General features: G+C 39.5%; 1 protein-coding gene across 1 annotated transcript in view; it reads right to left on the reverse strand.

The window, feature by feature from the left end:
• Positions 1 to 16,512, reverse strand: part of LOC117973129 (titin-like) — a 165,968-nt gene that overhangs the window by 40,410 nt on the left and 109,046 nt on the right. Inside the window, 27 exon segments of the mRNA XM_059031325.1 lie at positions 1 to 498; positions 500 to 1,069; positions 1,071 to 1,306; positions 1,309 to 1,356; positions 1,359 to 3,788; positions 3,992 to 4,294; positions 4,395 to 4,982; positions 5,091 to 5,387; positions 5,492 to 5,689; positions 5,946 to 6,050; positions 6,143 to 6,733; positions 6,880 to 7,167; positions 7,298 to 7,588; positions 7,692 to 7,979; positions 8,077 to 8,382; positions 8,656 to 8,958; positions 9,056 to 9,352; positions 9,623 to 9,910; positions 10,010 to 10,309; positions 10,414 to 10,716; positions 10,807 to 11,106; positions 11,226 to 11,501; positions 11,582 to 11,884; positions 11,986 to 12,285; positions 12,674 to 12,958; positions 13,047 to 13,367; positions 13,453 to 16,419. Of these exon segments, the coding sequence (XP_058887308.1) occupies positions 1 to 498; positions 500 to 1,069; positions 1,071 to 1,306; positions 1,309 to 1,356; positions 1,359 to 3,788; positions 3,992 to 4,294; positions 4,395 to 4,982; positions 5,091 to 5,387; positions 5,492 to 5,689; positions 5,946 to 6,050; positions 6,143 to 6,733; positions 6,880 to 7,167; positions 7,298 to 7,588; positions 7,692 to 7,979; positions 8,077 to 8,382; positions 8,656 to 8,958; positions 9,056 to 9,352; positions 9,623 to 9,910; positions 10,010 to 10,309; positions 10,414 to 10,716; positions 10,807 to 11,106; positions 11,226 to 11,501; positions 11,582 to 11,884; positions 11,986 to 12,285; positions 12,674 to 12,958; positions 13,047 to 13,367; positions 13,453 to 16,419 (13,280 nt within the window).

Below are 16,512 nucleotides of genomic sequence, written 5' to 3' on the forward strand. Positions count from 1 at the left end.
AACAGTTAGCATATATTTGCCACTATCAAACCTATTGACATTTTCAATTACTAGTAAACTGTATGATGATGTATTCTCAATCACTGCTCTGTCAAGAGGTTCCCCACTCTCTCTTGCCCATTTAACCTCTGGGGCTGGTCTTCCTTTAATTGGCACAAAAAGTCTTAATGTACAACAGGCTCTGATACTGACAACTTTGCGAAGCTCAGCATCTAGGTCAATTTCAGGGAGAAGCATTCTATCCTCAGCTTTTGGTGATCCAGGAACAAGAGCAGACTCTCCAATGCCTTCAGAATTAATAGCAGAAATATGGATTTTATATTCTTGATTTTCTATCAGGTTTGTGATTGTGAAGGATGTCGCTTTAAGTCCATCTTGTGGAGTTACAATTGTCCATTCATCCTCTTCAGGTAGACATGTTTCAACCATATATCCTGTTATCTCAGAACCACCATCGTATACTGGTTTGTTCCAGGCAATTGTGATTGATGATTTGCTGGGTATCTAACACTCGAGGATTACCCGGAGGACCAGGTTTAAATATTGTGTCAGATGCTTTGTAGAAAGTACTAGCTGGGCTTGGTGCACTTAAGCCAGCAGCATTTTCCGCTGAAATTCTAAATTCATATTCATGTCCTTCAGTTAGGCCAGAAACTTTGTATCTCAAGTCTGTGACAATTCTTTTGTTGCATTTAACCCAACGCAGACCGGCCTTATCTCTTCTTTCTATGACATAATTAGTAATTTCACTGCCTCCATTTGATTCTGGATGTCCCCAGCAAACAACCATTGAATCCTTTGTGATGGCAGTAACTTCGGGTGTTTGCGGTGGATCTGGAGCTACATATGGGTTAGTTGCAATGGTAGGCTCAGACTCCAGTGGCTCCCCAACTCCATATTTGTTAACAGCCATCACTCTGAAAATATATTCATTTCCTTTAAGCAGCTTTGTCACCTTAAATCTGTTCACCTGCAGGTCTGTTGCTACATGTGTCCATGCAAGTCTACTTGTTTCACGTTTTTCAATCACGTAATGGTCAATCTTTGCTCCTCCATCATCAGTTGGGTGGCAACCAACATATCACACATTTCTCTGATGTGACATCCGAAACTGCTAATGGTCCATCAGGTGGACCTGGTCTATCAAGAACTTTAACGTTAAACACATGTTTTGCAAAACCACCAGGGTTACTGGCTGTTAGAGTGAATGCACCTCCATCTCTTCTTGTAGAGTCTTTGTGAATTAAAACAGTAGAAAAGTCTGACGTTCTAATTTCAAGTTTAGCAGTATCTTCTAGTTCCTTTCTTCTTTAGTCCAAACCATTGTTGGTAATGGCTGGCCTGCAACATCAGCTTCAAGTTGAACATTTCTCCTGCCTTTAACAGTATGATATCTTTATACTTGGCATCAACCATGATTCTTGGTTCTTCAATGTCATCTCTGCATGTTATGCTATCAGATGGTTCAGAGGGTTTACTGACAGAACCAGCAGCATTTCTAGCAAACACACGGAATTCATATGAAGCATCTTCAGTTAGTCCACTGACCGTGAAAGTTCTCTCCAGAATGTTACTGAAGTTGGCCTTGAGCCAACGACCATTTGGAAGGTCTTTCTTTTCAACTGTATAGCCAGTTATCTTAAAGCCTCCATCATATTCAGGTTTGGTCCACTGGAGTGTGACAGCATGTCTAGTGATATTGATTGGCAGTGGCTTGCCAGGTGGATCTACAGGATCAAGAGCAAATACTGGTTCAGATGGCTTGCTAGGTTTACCTTTGCCTGCCATGTTTTCAGCTGCAACACGGAATTCATATGCAATTCCATCAGTAAGTCCAGCTGATTTGAAAATATTTCCTACTACTAAAGCTTTGCTGACTGTCTGCCACAAGATGCTGTTCCTCTCTTTTCTTTCAATGTGGTATCCGAAAAGTGTACTTCCTCCATCACTAATTGGTTCATTCCAGCTAATTGTCATTGAATCTTTAGTGACTGTGATGACTTGTGGAGTACCAGGAGGCCCAGGCCTCTTAAATGGGTATGCAGCAACTACTGTCTCTGAGGTAATTGCTGGGCCAATACCATATCTGTTTTGGGCCTTGACACGGAACTGATACTCAACTCCAGTGGTAAGATGAGACGCTTTAAAGGTTGTACGTATAACAGCTGCAGCTAACTCTACCCATGATGTGCCAGAGGTTTCACGCATTTCTACAATGTAATTGCTAATTGGTACCCCTCCGTCATTATCTGGGGAATCCCATGATATTGTAATGAAATTTGATGAAATTTCATCAAGTTTAATGGGCCCAGGAGGTCCAGGAATATCATGTATCTGGACAGTAATAGTATCACTGACTTCCCCAAGTATGTTCTTTCCTATCAGCGTGAATTCTGCACTATCATTTCTTGTGCATTCATTAATATTCAGGATGGTTGAGGTTGCAGTATTTTCAACATTCATTCTCTGTGTTTGTTTGAATTCTTGGTTGCCTTTCTTCCAGGTAACTGTTGGTTTTGGACGACCCAAAACAGGTATCTCAACTTTGACATTATCTCCCGCTTTGGCAATAACCAATTTCTGGTAGATGCCACGCAGGTCAAATTCAGGAAGTGTTGTTTGTTCCTTAATAAGGACTGGCCTGCTTTCTCTGGGGTCACTTCTTCCAGCACTGTTGACTGCCATAATACGGAAGGTATATTCATCATTTTCATTTAGATTTTTCACTACATAGTCCAGAGCCTTTACAGTAGCGACATGCATCCACTGTTCTGCACCCTTCTTTTGAGCTTCAATTACATATCCGGTCACCTTGCTTCCACCATCATGTACTGGTTTGGGCCATGCAAGACTAGCAGAAGTCTTGGTCACATCCATGATATTAAGACTTTCTGGAGAAGATGGAGCCTCAGATGCCCTAATTGGTTCTGGTGTTTCAGCTGGTTCACCAATGCCAAATTCATTTTCAGCCATCACTCTAAAGTAGTATTCACATCCCTCTCCTAAGTTAGGAATTCTAAGGGAACACTTCTCGCATTTTGTTGTAATGGTCGAATATGCCTTTCGTGTTGATTCACGTTTTTCAACAATATAGTTTGTAACTCGTGACCCCCCATCAATTAGGGGTATATCCCACTGAATTGTGATACAGTCTTTAGTAACCTCTCTGGCCTTAAGATTGGTTGGAGGTCCAGGTGAGTCCAAAACTTTAACATTCACAAAACCACTCTTTTTGCCTGCTGCATTTTCAAGGACCATTGTGTATTTCCCAGCATCATGCCTAGTGCAGTCAGGAATAACCAACAGAGTGTAAGATTCTGTGTTATCAATGCTTGCACGGCCTTTAAGTGCAACATCTCCTTTCATCCAAGTGATTTCAGGTGTTGGACGCCCTTTAATTGGCACAAAAATGCGAATTGAACATCCAGCCCTGACAACAAGTGTTCTTCTAAGTTCAGCATCAAGTTCAAAATCAGGTACCTCCTCTCGTTCCCTTATTTCAATAACTTCTTCGATTTGAGCAGGTTCTCCAACTCCTTCAGCATTCACAGCACTAACTCTAAAGTGATACTTTCCTCCTGGCTGCAGGTTTGCAACAACAAATTCAGTAATCCTGAGAGCAGTGCCTGTTGTGTCTTTAACCCAGTCTTCATCGCCTTCTTTTTTATGCTCAACTATGTATCCGATGATATCCAGACCACCATCATAATGAGGTTTGCCCCAATGCAGTGTTGCAGTGGTTTTGGTAGTATCAGTAACTCTTGGGTTAGAAGGTGGTCCAGGTACATCTAAAATGATAACAGAATAAGGAATAAGTATGTACATATTAAAAGTAAAATCAAAATCAAAGAAAATTATGAACTGGTCTTGACAAATCCCCCCCATCACTAGAAAATAGTGCTGATAGTATGTTCTCCAGAACCCTTTCTCATAACAAATTTGACCACCTAAGAAAAATACAAACAAAAACAAAACAAAGCAATGTACTCACAAGTCACATCCTTAGTCATTACGTGCTGTGATGCATCACTGGGTTCTCCAAGGCCTGCTTTATTTTCTGCTGTCACTCTGAATTCATACTCCACTCCCTCAGAAAGGCCTGACACTTTGTAACGAAGATCCGAGATGGTTTTCTTTGTTGCTCTAACCCACCTCAATCCTTTCCTTTCCTTTCTTTCAACATAATATCCTGTGATGTCACTTCCACCATCGTCAGCTGGTCTCTTCCAGGAAATGGTAACTGTATTCTTAGAAACATTATCAATTTCTGGTTTCCCAGGAGGTCCTGGAGGTCCTGGTTAAAAAAGGCAATTGTATTTAGATTTTCTATCTTAAACACCAAATCATCAAAAAAAAAAAAAAAAAGGTTTAAATAAAAATGATATTCAACTTACCAAATCTATCCACCATTTTAACTGCATCAGACTGCACTGCATCACCAACACCATATTGGTTCACAGCCGAGACACGGAAGATGTATTCATTGCCCTGGATAAGCTTTTTAGCAACAAATCGACAATCCATGATGTTTTCAGCAAGCAGTGTCCAGAGAAGACGGCTAGTTTCCCTCTTTTCTAAAACATAGGACTTGATTGCAGATCCTCCATCTTCGCGAGGTGGTGTCCATGTTAGAGTAACCTTTTCAGAAGAGACATTGCTAGCTTCAATGGGTCCAGGGGGCCCAGGAACATCTAACACTTTCACTTTCACATGCTCGTCTTTTGTACCAAATGGATTACTGGCACTGATGGTATATTCTCCAGAATCCTTTCTTGTAGCGTACTTGACAGACAAAGTTGATGAAGTTGGAGTTGTTTCAATTGCAACAATGTCAGAAGGCTTAAAGTCCTTTCCACCTTTAGACCAAACTGATGTTGGAGGAGGCTTTCCAAGAATGCTAGTAGCAGTTATAACAATTGTGTCTCCTGCTCTAACTGTGAGTCCTTCCTTTACGGTTGCATCAATAACAATAGTTGGTGCCTCTGAAAAGAAAAAAAGAGCAACATTTTTAAACACAAATGCTTAACACAATGCGTTGGAAAATGAAAAATTACGAATGAAGTAAATCAAATTTAAAAACTCAAATATACCGTATTCATCTTTGCATACGATTGTGTCTGTTTGCTCAGAAGGAGGACTTATGGCACCAGCTGCATTCTTGGCCCTGATTCTGAATTCATATTTGCAGCCCTCAGTCAAATCTGTAACAGTATATGCACATTCTTGTACATTAACATGGTTAGCTTTCATCCAGGCTTTGGAAGGCAGATCCCGCTTCTCAACAATATAACCTGTCAGTTTGTGTCCGCCATCATATTTGGGTTCTGTCCATATAAGAGTTACAGTGCTTCTTGTAACACTGATCACATCAGGTTTACCAGGAGGATCTATAAAAAAAGAATGTTTGATTAAAAGGACGATTTTTATTTAATATCAAATGTACACACAATTTAGACTAGGCATCAGGGAGAAATGAAGATATTATACTTACCGATTGGATCAAGGGTTATTACTGGCTGAGATGGTAAGCTTGGCTTGCCCACACCCGCCAGATTAATGGCCATAACTCGGAATTCATACTCGAGGCCTTCAGTTAAACCACACACTCTGTAGTCCTTCATCCTCAATGGTTTCTTGCTCGCTCGCTTCCACAAAAGACTATTTCTTTCTTTGTATTCAACATGATAGCCTAAGAATTAAACAGAAAAAAACAAATATTGTAACGCTTGAAATGTTTTTGCTTACGATTGTAAGTCGCCCTGGATAAGGGCGTCTGCTAAAAAATAAATAATAATAATAATAATAATAATAAATAGTATTGATTTCTCCAGTCCAAATTAAAATAAAATAATAATAATAATAATAATAATAATAATAATAATAATAATAATAATAATAATAATAATAATAACAACAACAACAATAATGCAGAGTAACTCAGCTACCTGTTATTGGTGAGCCTCCCGTTTTTCTTGGGTCTGACCAAGCCAAAGATGCAGATTCATGTCTTATATCAACAACTTCAGGGGGAGGTGGGGCATCAGGAACATCTAAAAGGGGGGATTCCAAATAAGATATATTTTATAAAAAGCTCTAGCACAACATAATATACATTATTTGGCATATAAAAACACACACTTACTAAATGGATGCTGGGCCACAATAGTATCAGATTTGAGGCCTTCACCAACTCCATATTTGTTTTCAGCACTGACTCTGAAGAGATATTCATTTCCTTCATGGAGTCTTGTAACTCTGAAGGTATTTTTCTGTACAGCAGAAGCACATGTGACCCACTTGTTGGTTGTGGAATCCCTCTTCTCAAGGACATAATTGGAAATTTCTGAACCACCATCATCCTTTGGAGGACCCCATTTTAAGGTCATCGCATCAGCTGTGACTTCATCAAACTTGATTGGGCCTGTTGGTATTCCGGGTTTTCCAACAACCTTTATAAAGATAGTAGATTCCTTTGTGCCTGCAGTGTTCTTCAAGGTAATTGTGTATTTTGATGCATCATTTTTTTGACAGTCACGGACCAGAAGGGTGGTATTAACGGCAGAATATTCCACAGAGACTCTGCCAGTGTCAGTCAACACCAGATCTTCACCTTTCTTCCATGTAACAGATGGGACAGGCTTGCCACTGATCGGGATCTTAAGACGGAAGCTGCTTCCTTCTTTTGCAATGTAGCACAAATCTGGGAGGTCTCTTAAGTCAGCACTTGGAGGAACTGCAAAGAGACAGTAATGCAATTCATTGAAATATATGATATTACAATTATCCGATTAAATTATCCAACAGTTTTACAATATATGAATGCAACAATAATTATATGAATGCAACAATAAAAAAAGTATTAATCAAGTAGATTCTTACTAATATGATCTTTGGCGACAACATTAAGCTCTTGTGGTGAGCTGTATCCAGCATCATTCAGAGCTCTCACTCTGAATGAGTATTCTTTTCCTTCTTCCAAATCTTTCAAGTTGTGCTGCATATTCTTGGACTTCATAATCTCTTTCCATTTGTCATCACCAATTGAAACTTCTAGAACATATGCAATAATGCGACTTCCACCATCACTCATAGGTTTCTTCCAGGCCAATGTGCATGAATTCTTGGTAACAAGCAAAGTTTTGAAGTCTATTACCGGTCCAGGTTGTTCTGAAGAAAATAATATATATATATATTTTAAAACCAAAATCATAACTAACACAGCCACATATTTTGTAATAGGGTATATACTTTTATTCTCAGTCTGTCCAGTAACAGTATGTATGGTGTTTTAACCTACCTGAAGCTTTGACAGCATCATGGGTTTCACATGGCTCACCAATGCCGTATTCATTTTCAGCCAAGACTCTGAAGAAATAGTATTTACTTTCTTCCAAGTTGTTGATTCTGAAGGATGTTTTTGGACAGTCTGTTGAAACTGTGGACCATGCCTTTCTCTCAGCATCACGCTTTTCTACAATATAGCTCTTTACTGGGCTGCCACCATCAATAAGAGGAGGATCCCAAGAGATAGCTGCATAGTCTTTTGATGTTTCTTTGACCATAATGTTAAGTGGAGGTCCAGGTGTATCTATATAATGTTAAATAGCAAACATAAAATAAAAAAATTACACAATGGTAAAATCAACAATACACAAAATGTATGTTTTACAACTTGTAGAGAAGATACTTACCAAGAACATTCACAACAAGTGTGTAAGTCTTCATGCCACTACTATTCTCCAGTGTCAATATGTATTTGCCAGCATCATATCTGTTTACATTTTCACAGTACACTAAGGTGTCATATTCAGTTGTCTTGATTTCTAGTCCTTGTCTGTCTCTTATGTTCATATTCATCTTAGCCCAAGTAACCTTTGGAGCAGGTCGACCCCTTACTGGCACATATAACCTCATTGTTACTCCAGCACGCAACACAAGGACTTTCCTAAGATCAGCATCCAGATCAGCTTCAGGAGCAACTAAAAAAAAAAGTGAATTAAAACTGTGTAATTTACAACATCAACAAAACACTTCTGACAAAATAGAATTTTATATAGTGCTTTTAAGAATACATACCTAGGATGTCCTTTGCGAAATGCTTATCGGGAATTTCACTTGGCTCACTGTAACCAATCTTGTTTACTGCAGTCACACGGAACTGGTATTCTGTATTGTCAGCAAGTCCAGTAACAGTGTAACATGTTTCATGAAGGTTCTTTGGTACATTGCAGCGTATCCAGTCTTGAGAATCTGCTCTTTTAATCTCAACCAGGTAGCCTAAGATAGGGCTGCCACCATCGTATGCTGGTTTACTCCATGTAAGGCTAACTGTGCTGTGAGTTGTATCAAGCACCTTTGGGAAAGCTGGTGGGCCTGGAGGATCTACATGATAAAGATACAAAATGTATAAAAAAAGACAAATGTACCGCTTTTGGAAAGATTAACTTAAATGTTGTTCCAGTTCAAAATGTGTTAAACTTTTTTAAGTGGAATTAAAATATATGAATGCTTCAATACTATAAATAAACAGTTCAGAGTTGTTTCTTACTGGTTTGGGAAGTGTTTTATTCTATTGGAAAAACTTTACCCTGAGCAAAACCTTAGTAAAATTACCCATTGTGTTAAATTAGCAAACCTATAGACCAGAATACTTACACTGAGGATCAAAAGCAGTGGCTCCCCTAGATACATCACTAGGTTTCCCTAGTCCAGCCTTGTTCATTGCAATGACTCTGTACTCATATTCAGCACCTTCCTGAAGTCCTGTTGCTTTGACTGTTCTTTCAATCACTGGCTTTCTGTTAACTTTATCCCAGTTAACAGCCTTTGTTTCACGCTTCTCCAGAATATATCCAAGGATAGTTGATCCACCATCATTTGCAGGTGTTTTCCAGCTGACAGTCATATTATCTTTTGTGATATTAGTAATAACTGGAGGCTCACAAGGGCCAGGAACGTCTGTGAGAAAACAAATTAGACATATTTTAATATCCAAATAGTTAAATGTAAAAAATTAGTTTTGATATAAAATAAAATAAAAACAATGCTATCTTACCAAATGGATTCTTAGCAAACACAGAATTGGTCAAGATCGGGTCACCAACACCATACTTGTTTTCAGCACTGATACGGAACTGGTATTCATGTCCCTCAATGAGTTTCTCAGCAGAACTGCTCGTAATCTGAACATTGGCTGTGACTTGAGCCCAGTTAGGTCTACTTGTCTCACGTTTATCAACAATGTAGTTAGTAATTTCAGATCCGCCATCTGCAAGTGGTGGTTCCCAAGAAAGGTTGACACGATCTGAGTAGACGTTGCTTATTTTGACAGAAGCTGGAGGACCAGGTTTGTCTAAAAGAAGAATACATACACAATTAATTTACTTTTTAACATTTTTTTACTGTATATATAAAACTAAAGTTATGAGTATTGTTTCACTATTTATTATTATTTTATTATTATTTATTTCTTAGCAGACGCCCTTATCCAGGGCGACTTACAATCGTAAGCAAATACATTTCAAGTGTTACAATACAAGTAATACAATAAGAGCAAGAAATACAATAACTTTTGTTCAAGCAAAGTATAAGTGTGACAAACCACAATTCAATATTTACTTACCAAGTACTTTCAGTTTTATGTTGGCTGATTTAGAACCACTTGCATTTTCAGCCAAAATGGTATATTCTCCAGACTCTTTTCTAAGTACGCTAAACAGTTCCAAGTGGCAAAGGTTTCTATTTGTGGTTATTTTAATGCCTTCAGCAGCTGTAACAAATTCCCCATCCTTCTTCCAAGTGATCTTTGGCATGGGCTTTCCGAAGACATTAGCCTCAAGGCAAACATTGGTTCCAGCCTTTACAGTGATCATAGTCTTCATAGAAACACCCAATTCAACCCTTGGTGGAACTGAAAATGGTGGGAACAAAATACATAAACAATCATGATTTTTACAAATGCATGCAGGAGTTTATTGTTTTAAAACAGCTCTTATAGAGGTACACTTACCATTTTCTGCCTGGATAGTAACTGGGTCAGACAGCTCGGATGGTCTGCTGAGATTTAGAGTGGTCTTGGCTATAATTCTGAACTGATATTGAGCTCCTTCTTCCAGTCCAGAAGCAGTATACTCTTCACGAGGTACATTTTGACTGCTTGTATTGCAACGTATCCATTTATCACCAGGGAGTTTGCAAGCTTCAACATAATATCCAATGATTCTACTACCACCATCATGCTTTGGTCGGGTCCAGACAAGGGCTACTGTACTCTTAGTTACATCAAGGATTTCAGGTTTGCCTGGTGGATCTGCAACAAAACAATGAAGACATGTTTTGTTTTATTTCGATTTAACACCATATCCAACATGTATCAAGTGGAATATACGAAAAGTAGTACAAACAAGCACATACCAACTGGTGTTCTTGCAGTGACAAACTCGGTTGGTTTGCTTGGTTTACTGGAACCAGCTCGGTTAAGGGCAGATATTCTGAATGTATACTCAAGGCCTTCAATAAGACCAGCACATGGGTATTCAACACTACGAACAACTGTGTCATTGGCCTTAACCCAGAGAAGGCTGTTCCTTTCTTTACGCTCAATGTAGTAACCAGTAATTGGGCTGCCACCATCACTTTCTGGTCTGTCCCAGGCCACGAAGATGCAGTCTTTATTGACCTTGTTGATGCGGGCATTCTTTGGTTCACTGGGTACCTCTGTAGGGAATATAAAAATCAATTAGTGTAAGGATGGGTCTTTATTATTTTTGAAAGAGAACCAAGAATAAATATGTATTAAGAACTTACCAAATGGGAATTTTGCAATCATTCTATCAGATTGAATGGGATCTGAAATGCCAAATCGGTTTTCAGAACGAACACGGAAGATGTACTCCTTATTAGGGATGAGTTTTCCAATTCTGCAGTTTGTCTTTGTAACAGATGAAACTACAGTGACCCAGTCACCTCTGCTTACATCACACTTCTCAATCACATAGTTTGTAATGTTGCTTCCACCATTTTCACGTGGTATGTGCCAAGACAGAGAGCATGCATCAGCATCAATGTCACTGATTGTAAATGGTGGCTCTGGAGGGCCAGGGATATCTGTAATGCAAAGCAATTATAGCACATTATTATTATGGTTATTATTACTATTATCATTATTATTATTATTATTATTATTATTATTATTATTATTATTATTACAAAAACAAAAAACTTACCCATAATCACTACTCTTAGGATTTGAGAAACAGTGCCAGAGCTGTTTTCGGCAGAAAGACTGTAGTAACCGCTATCTGTCCTTGAGACATCCTTGATAATAAGTACGCAAGTATTCTGAGCCTTATGCACTGCCAGACGACTAGATGGGACCACATCATCATCTCCCTTCTTCCACTTGCAGAATGGTACAGGCTTTCCAGCTACATGAGCTTCAACTCTGAGTTTCTGTCCAGCTTTGGTGGAAACATGCTCAGGCATAATAATCTTAGGTGCCACTGAAAAAAGAAGATAAACATAAGTAAAACAGAAAAAGAGCATGAGAGGAACGGACAGGGACAGAGAAAGAGAGACTTACTGAGTTGTTCCTTGATTTCAAACACTCCTTCTACTTCTCGTGGCAGACTGCTACCAACAGGGTTTCTTGCTGCCACTCTGAATTTATATTTTTTGCCCTCTTTCAGTCCAACAACAACAATGCTCAGATCTTTCACAACAGAGTATGGTGTCCAGTGTTCATCTGGTTGACCATCTTCTATGTAGTCAATTATATACCCGTCAATTTTAGCACCTCCATCCCGCAGTGGGGGCTCCCAGGCCACAGTTGCACTGTTCTTTGTAATATCCATGACATCAACTTTCTTTGGTGGGTCAGGTTCACCTTTAGTAGTAAACAAGTATATATTAGGAATTTGCAAATACTCAGTAATGAATATAATAATATTTTTAATTTTAGATTTAAGGCAAATAAAATAAACTTACTGATAGGATTTGTTGCAAGGATAGCACTTCCTGTGTCTTTAGGAACACCAGAGCCATACTCATTGACAGCTGTGACTCTGAAATAGTATTCATTGCCTGGCACCAGATTTGCCACACTGAAGCTGGTCTTCTTCAGGTCGGCAATAACAGTGGCCCAAGTCTTCCTGTCAGCCTCACGCTTTTCAAGGATATAGTGTGTCACTGAACTTCCACCATCGTTTTCAGGAGGTGACCAAGACAGTTGGCATGACATCTTTGTAATATCAGCAACACCCAAATCTGCTACAGGCCCAGGAGTGTCTGTTGAATAAGCAAATAGGGTCAGTTAAGTATAGAAGAGTTTTAGGACAAAGACACTGTAGACATAAAATAATAAACCAAAAGTATAGGGTTGTCAATTAATCGCACTCCTCTGGCTTGCCCCTCGTAGCATACCGTAATTAATTTCCTGCAGCACCATTTTAATACACTTGAGTGCATGCCAGGATTGAATGAGTGTAGACATCATTTAAATATAAAATTAGTTACAAAACTGCATTATGTAGCAAAGCACTCAAACTGAAGGACTTGTGAATGAGAAGTTTATTCTTAAAAATCTTTCTGACAGTTCACTGGCTAGAAAGAGGGTTACTTGTATCTATTGTAATATATATATATATATACACACACACGCACACATCATACATACCAAGAACTTTAACATTAACAAAGACCGCTTTCTCTCCAGCTGGGCTAGTCAGCGTCAGGGAATATTTTCCTGAATCCTCACGTGTACTTTCAGGGATAACAAGGAAAGTCATTGTGTCAATCAGATCCACGTGACCCTTTCTGACAACATTGTCAACACCCATCCTCCTCCAGGACACTTTTGGTGCAGGCCTTCCTCTAATTGTGGCAAACAGTCTGATAGGACATCCGGCTCTAACTGTAAGATCCTTCCTGAGACTTGCATCCAAGTCAATTTCAGGTGCCTCTGTAAAATATAAACATGTTTTAATATTTCAGGAAATGTATTTTAAACAGTTGAAATCTGTAGCAATTGAAAGGGTAACTTAATTTACCAAGTATCTCTCTTGGTGACACTGCTTCTTTCAAGTCTGCAGGACGGCCTAAGCCAACCTGATTCATTGCAGAAACTCGGAATTCATACTCCTGTTTCTCATCAAGGCTGGTGACAGTAAATTCAGTCAGGATAAGTTGTGCAGCTACATTGCACCTCTTCCAACCCTCATCTGGTTTAGCACTTGATCCCTTAGGTCTTATTTCAACCACATATCCAATAATAGGAGCACCACCGTCATATATTGGTTTAACCCATCCAAGTGTGATGGAAGTCTTTGTGCTGTCAACCACCTTCAACCCACTGGGAGGACCAGGAGGTTCTGAAAAGGAATTAAACAGATTAGCAAATACCTTTTAGGAAACATTATCTGTTTAGTTTTGAAACATATCAAAATAGATACGTACCTATTGGGTCTTTTGCAGCCACAGATCTTGATGGTATACTTGGTTCTCCTAAGCCAACTTCATTTTCAGCTTTCACACGGAACTGATATTCATGACCTGGGATCAAATTAGTAACTTTCATACGTCTCTCTGGAATTGGACTTTTGGTAACTGGCACCCATCTAATTGCTCGTTTCTCCTTTCTTTCTAGAATGTATCCTGTAATGGATTTGCCACCATCATTTTCAGGTGGAGTCCATACGACTGTCATTTCATCCTTGCTAATCTTTGTGACCTCTGGAGGATCTGGCTGGCCAGGCTTATTAAATTGTGTCTTGGCAACAATTGGCTTGCTCTCCATTGGTGGACCAGTGCCCATTTTGTTTTCAGCTCGCACCCTGAAGATATACTCATTTCCTTCCACAAGATGAGTGACATGAGCATAGTTAGTCATAACAGAAGCTGAATAAGTAGACCATACCATTCTCTTGCTCTCACATTTTTCCAAAATGTAGTTCTGAATTTCACAGCCACCATCATCCTCAGGAGGATCCCACATAACATTACATCTGTCACTTGAAATTCCAGTGATCTTCAAATCTCTGATGGGCCCTGGTTTATCAAGGACATTTACAGTGGCATAAGCTGTGAAGCTGCCAGCAGGGTTCGTTGCAGTTATTATATATTTCCCACTGTCACTTCGTCTGGATTTGGTCATAAGAAATTTAGAATATTCAGAAGCAGTTTCAATTTGAAGTCTAGGATTTTTGCTTATGTCAGCAACATCCTTGTCCTTTACCCATGTGACTTCAGGTTGAGGTTTTCCTCTGAGAGCAGCTTCAATTCGTATGGAATCGCCTGCCTTCACAACCAACAGACCAGTCAGCTTCAGGTCTAGAACCGGTTTCTGTAACTCCTGTTTAACTACGATTTCACCTGTGCTAACCCAGTTGCTTTCTCCTCCCTCATTCTTTGTCTGCACTCTAAACTGGTAAGTTTGATTTTCAATACATCTGTCAACCATGAAATGTGTCTCCTTGATGCTTCCTTTGTGAACTCTTTCCCATTCTTCAGCATCTTTGGGCTTCCTTTCTACATGGTAGGACAGGTTGGGACTACCACCATCATAATCTGGTTTTCTCCATTTAAGAAGAACAAATGTTTTTCCAGTATCAGCAATATGCAGATTTTCTGGATCACCTGGTTTCTCAACAGGATCAATAGCCAGAATTGGTGTCTTGGTCTCAGTGGTTGGGCCAATACCAACCTTGTTTTCAGCACACACACGGAAGAAATATTCATGGTGTTCCAAAAGTGGGGCTTTGATCAGGCGTCTGGTAACATCTGAAGAGATCATTGACCATCCTCTTTGGCTAGGTTCACGGCATTCCACAATATAGTTTGTAATCTCTGTGCCTCCATGATCTTCTGGATTTTCCCAAGACACTACACAAGACTCTCTGGTTACATATGATGTCTTCAAATTCTGACATGGTCCAGGTCTGTCAAGAACATTTACTACAACTGCTGCTTGTGCCTGACCACTGCTGTTTTTAGCAACAATTGAATATTTACCATGGTCTGCTCTGGTAGCTTCCTTTACTGTTAACTCAACCAAAGGATAGTCATTATTAATTTCAGTGCGCTTGTCACTTGTCAAAACTCTGGCATCCTTAGACCAAGTAATATCTGGATCTGGTCTGCCCTTTACACGAGCTGTAACTGCAATCGTCTGTCCCACCCTGAAAGTCATTGAGTCACGGCAAATGACATCAAGGTTGATCTCTGGAGGCTGGAGGATGTCCTTTGCAATAACAGATTCTGGAAGTTCTCTTGGTTCTCCTTCTCCATAAACATTAGCAGCTCTAACACGGAATCTATATTCTGTGCCTTCAATGAGTCCTGGTACCCTAAATGCACACTGCTTTATCAGGTCATCTTTGTTAATTCTATCCCACTGAACACTGGTTGATTTCTGGCACTCAATAATATATCCCAAGATAGGACTTCCTCCATCTCTATTAGGCTTTGTCCAGACCAAATCTGCTGATTGTTTGCTCCAGTCTTTAAGTTTAAGATTGACTGGAGGCCCAGGTGGTGTAATAGGACGAGATGCTCTAACTGGGTCCGAGACTGGAGAAGGTTTACTTATACCAGCAATGTTTTCAGCAAATATTCTAAATTCATATGTATTGCCCTCAAAAAGTCCATGAGCTCTGTATCTGAGATCCAGAACTGGTGTCTTATTTACACGTATCCATTTCCCAGATATTTCTCTGCGTTCCACAATATAGCCACTGATTGGGCTACCGCCATCTGATTTTGGCATGGTCCAACTGACTGTTACAGCATTTTCTGTAATGTCAGAAGCCACTGGCTTACCAGGCGGTGCTGGAGGATCAAACATATGTTTGGCAACAGTTGGTTGAGACTCAAGTGGTTCACCAATACCAATCTTGTTCTCAGCACGGACACGCATAATATATTCACAGCCCTTCTGAAGACGCGGAATCTTAACTTTTGTGCTTGTACTTCCAGAACTCACTACTCCCCATGTTTCCTTCTTGGATTCTCTCTTTTCAACAATGTAATTCATTACTGGACTTCCACCATCATCCTTTGGAGGGCGCCAGTTTATAACCATATGATCAGGTGTTATCTCAAGGATGTTAATGGGGCCAACTGGAGGACTGGGAACATCAAGGACAGTTAGATGCAAGGCAACTGTCTTACTGCCAGCAGGGTTAGCCACTGTGAGCAAATATTCACCAGTGTCTTTTCTTGTGCAATCTTTAATGTTAAGAACTGTTGAAAAGTTATCAGTATCAATTGAGTAATTGCCTTCAGTTTTGATTTCACTGCCATCCACAACCCACTTAGCAGTAGGAACAGGGATGCCTCTTATTATTGCAGGAAGTTTGATTTTACTTCCAGCCTTTACAATAAGCCCTTCAATGAGTTTCACATCAACTTCAATAGTTGGTGGCACTGCAAATAAAAACAGAAATTACATTAAGAATAATTACTATTAATTCTTAATTTACTAAAATGTTATAGACACACTTTACAGTAAAAACAAAA

The sequence above is a fragment of the Acipenser ruthenus genome, chromosome 10, assembly GCF_902713425.1.
Source record: "Acipenser ruthenus chromosome 10, fAciRut3.2 maternal haplotype, whole genome shotgun sequence".
Taxonomy (NCBI): domain Eukaryota; kingdom Metazoa; phylum Chordata; class Actinopteri; order Acipenseriformes; family Acipenseridae; genus Acipenser; species Acipenser ruthenus.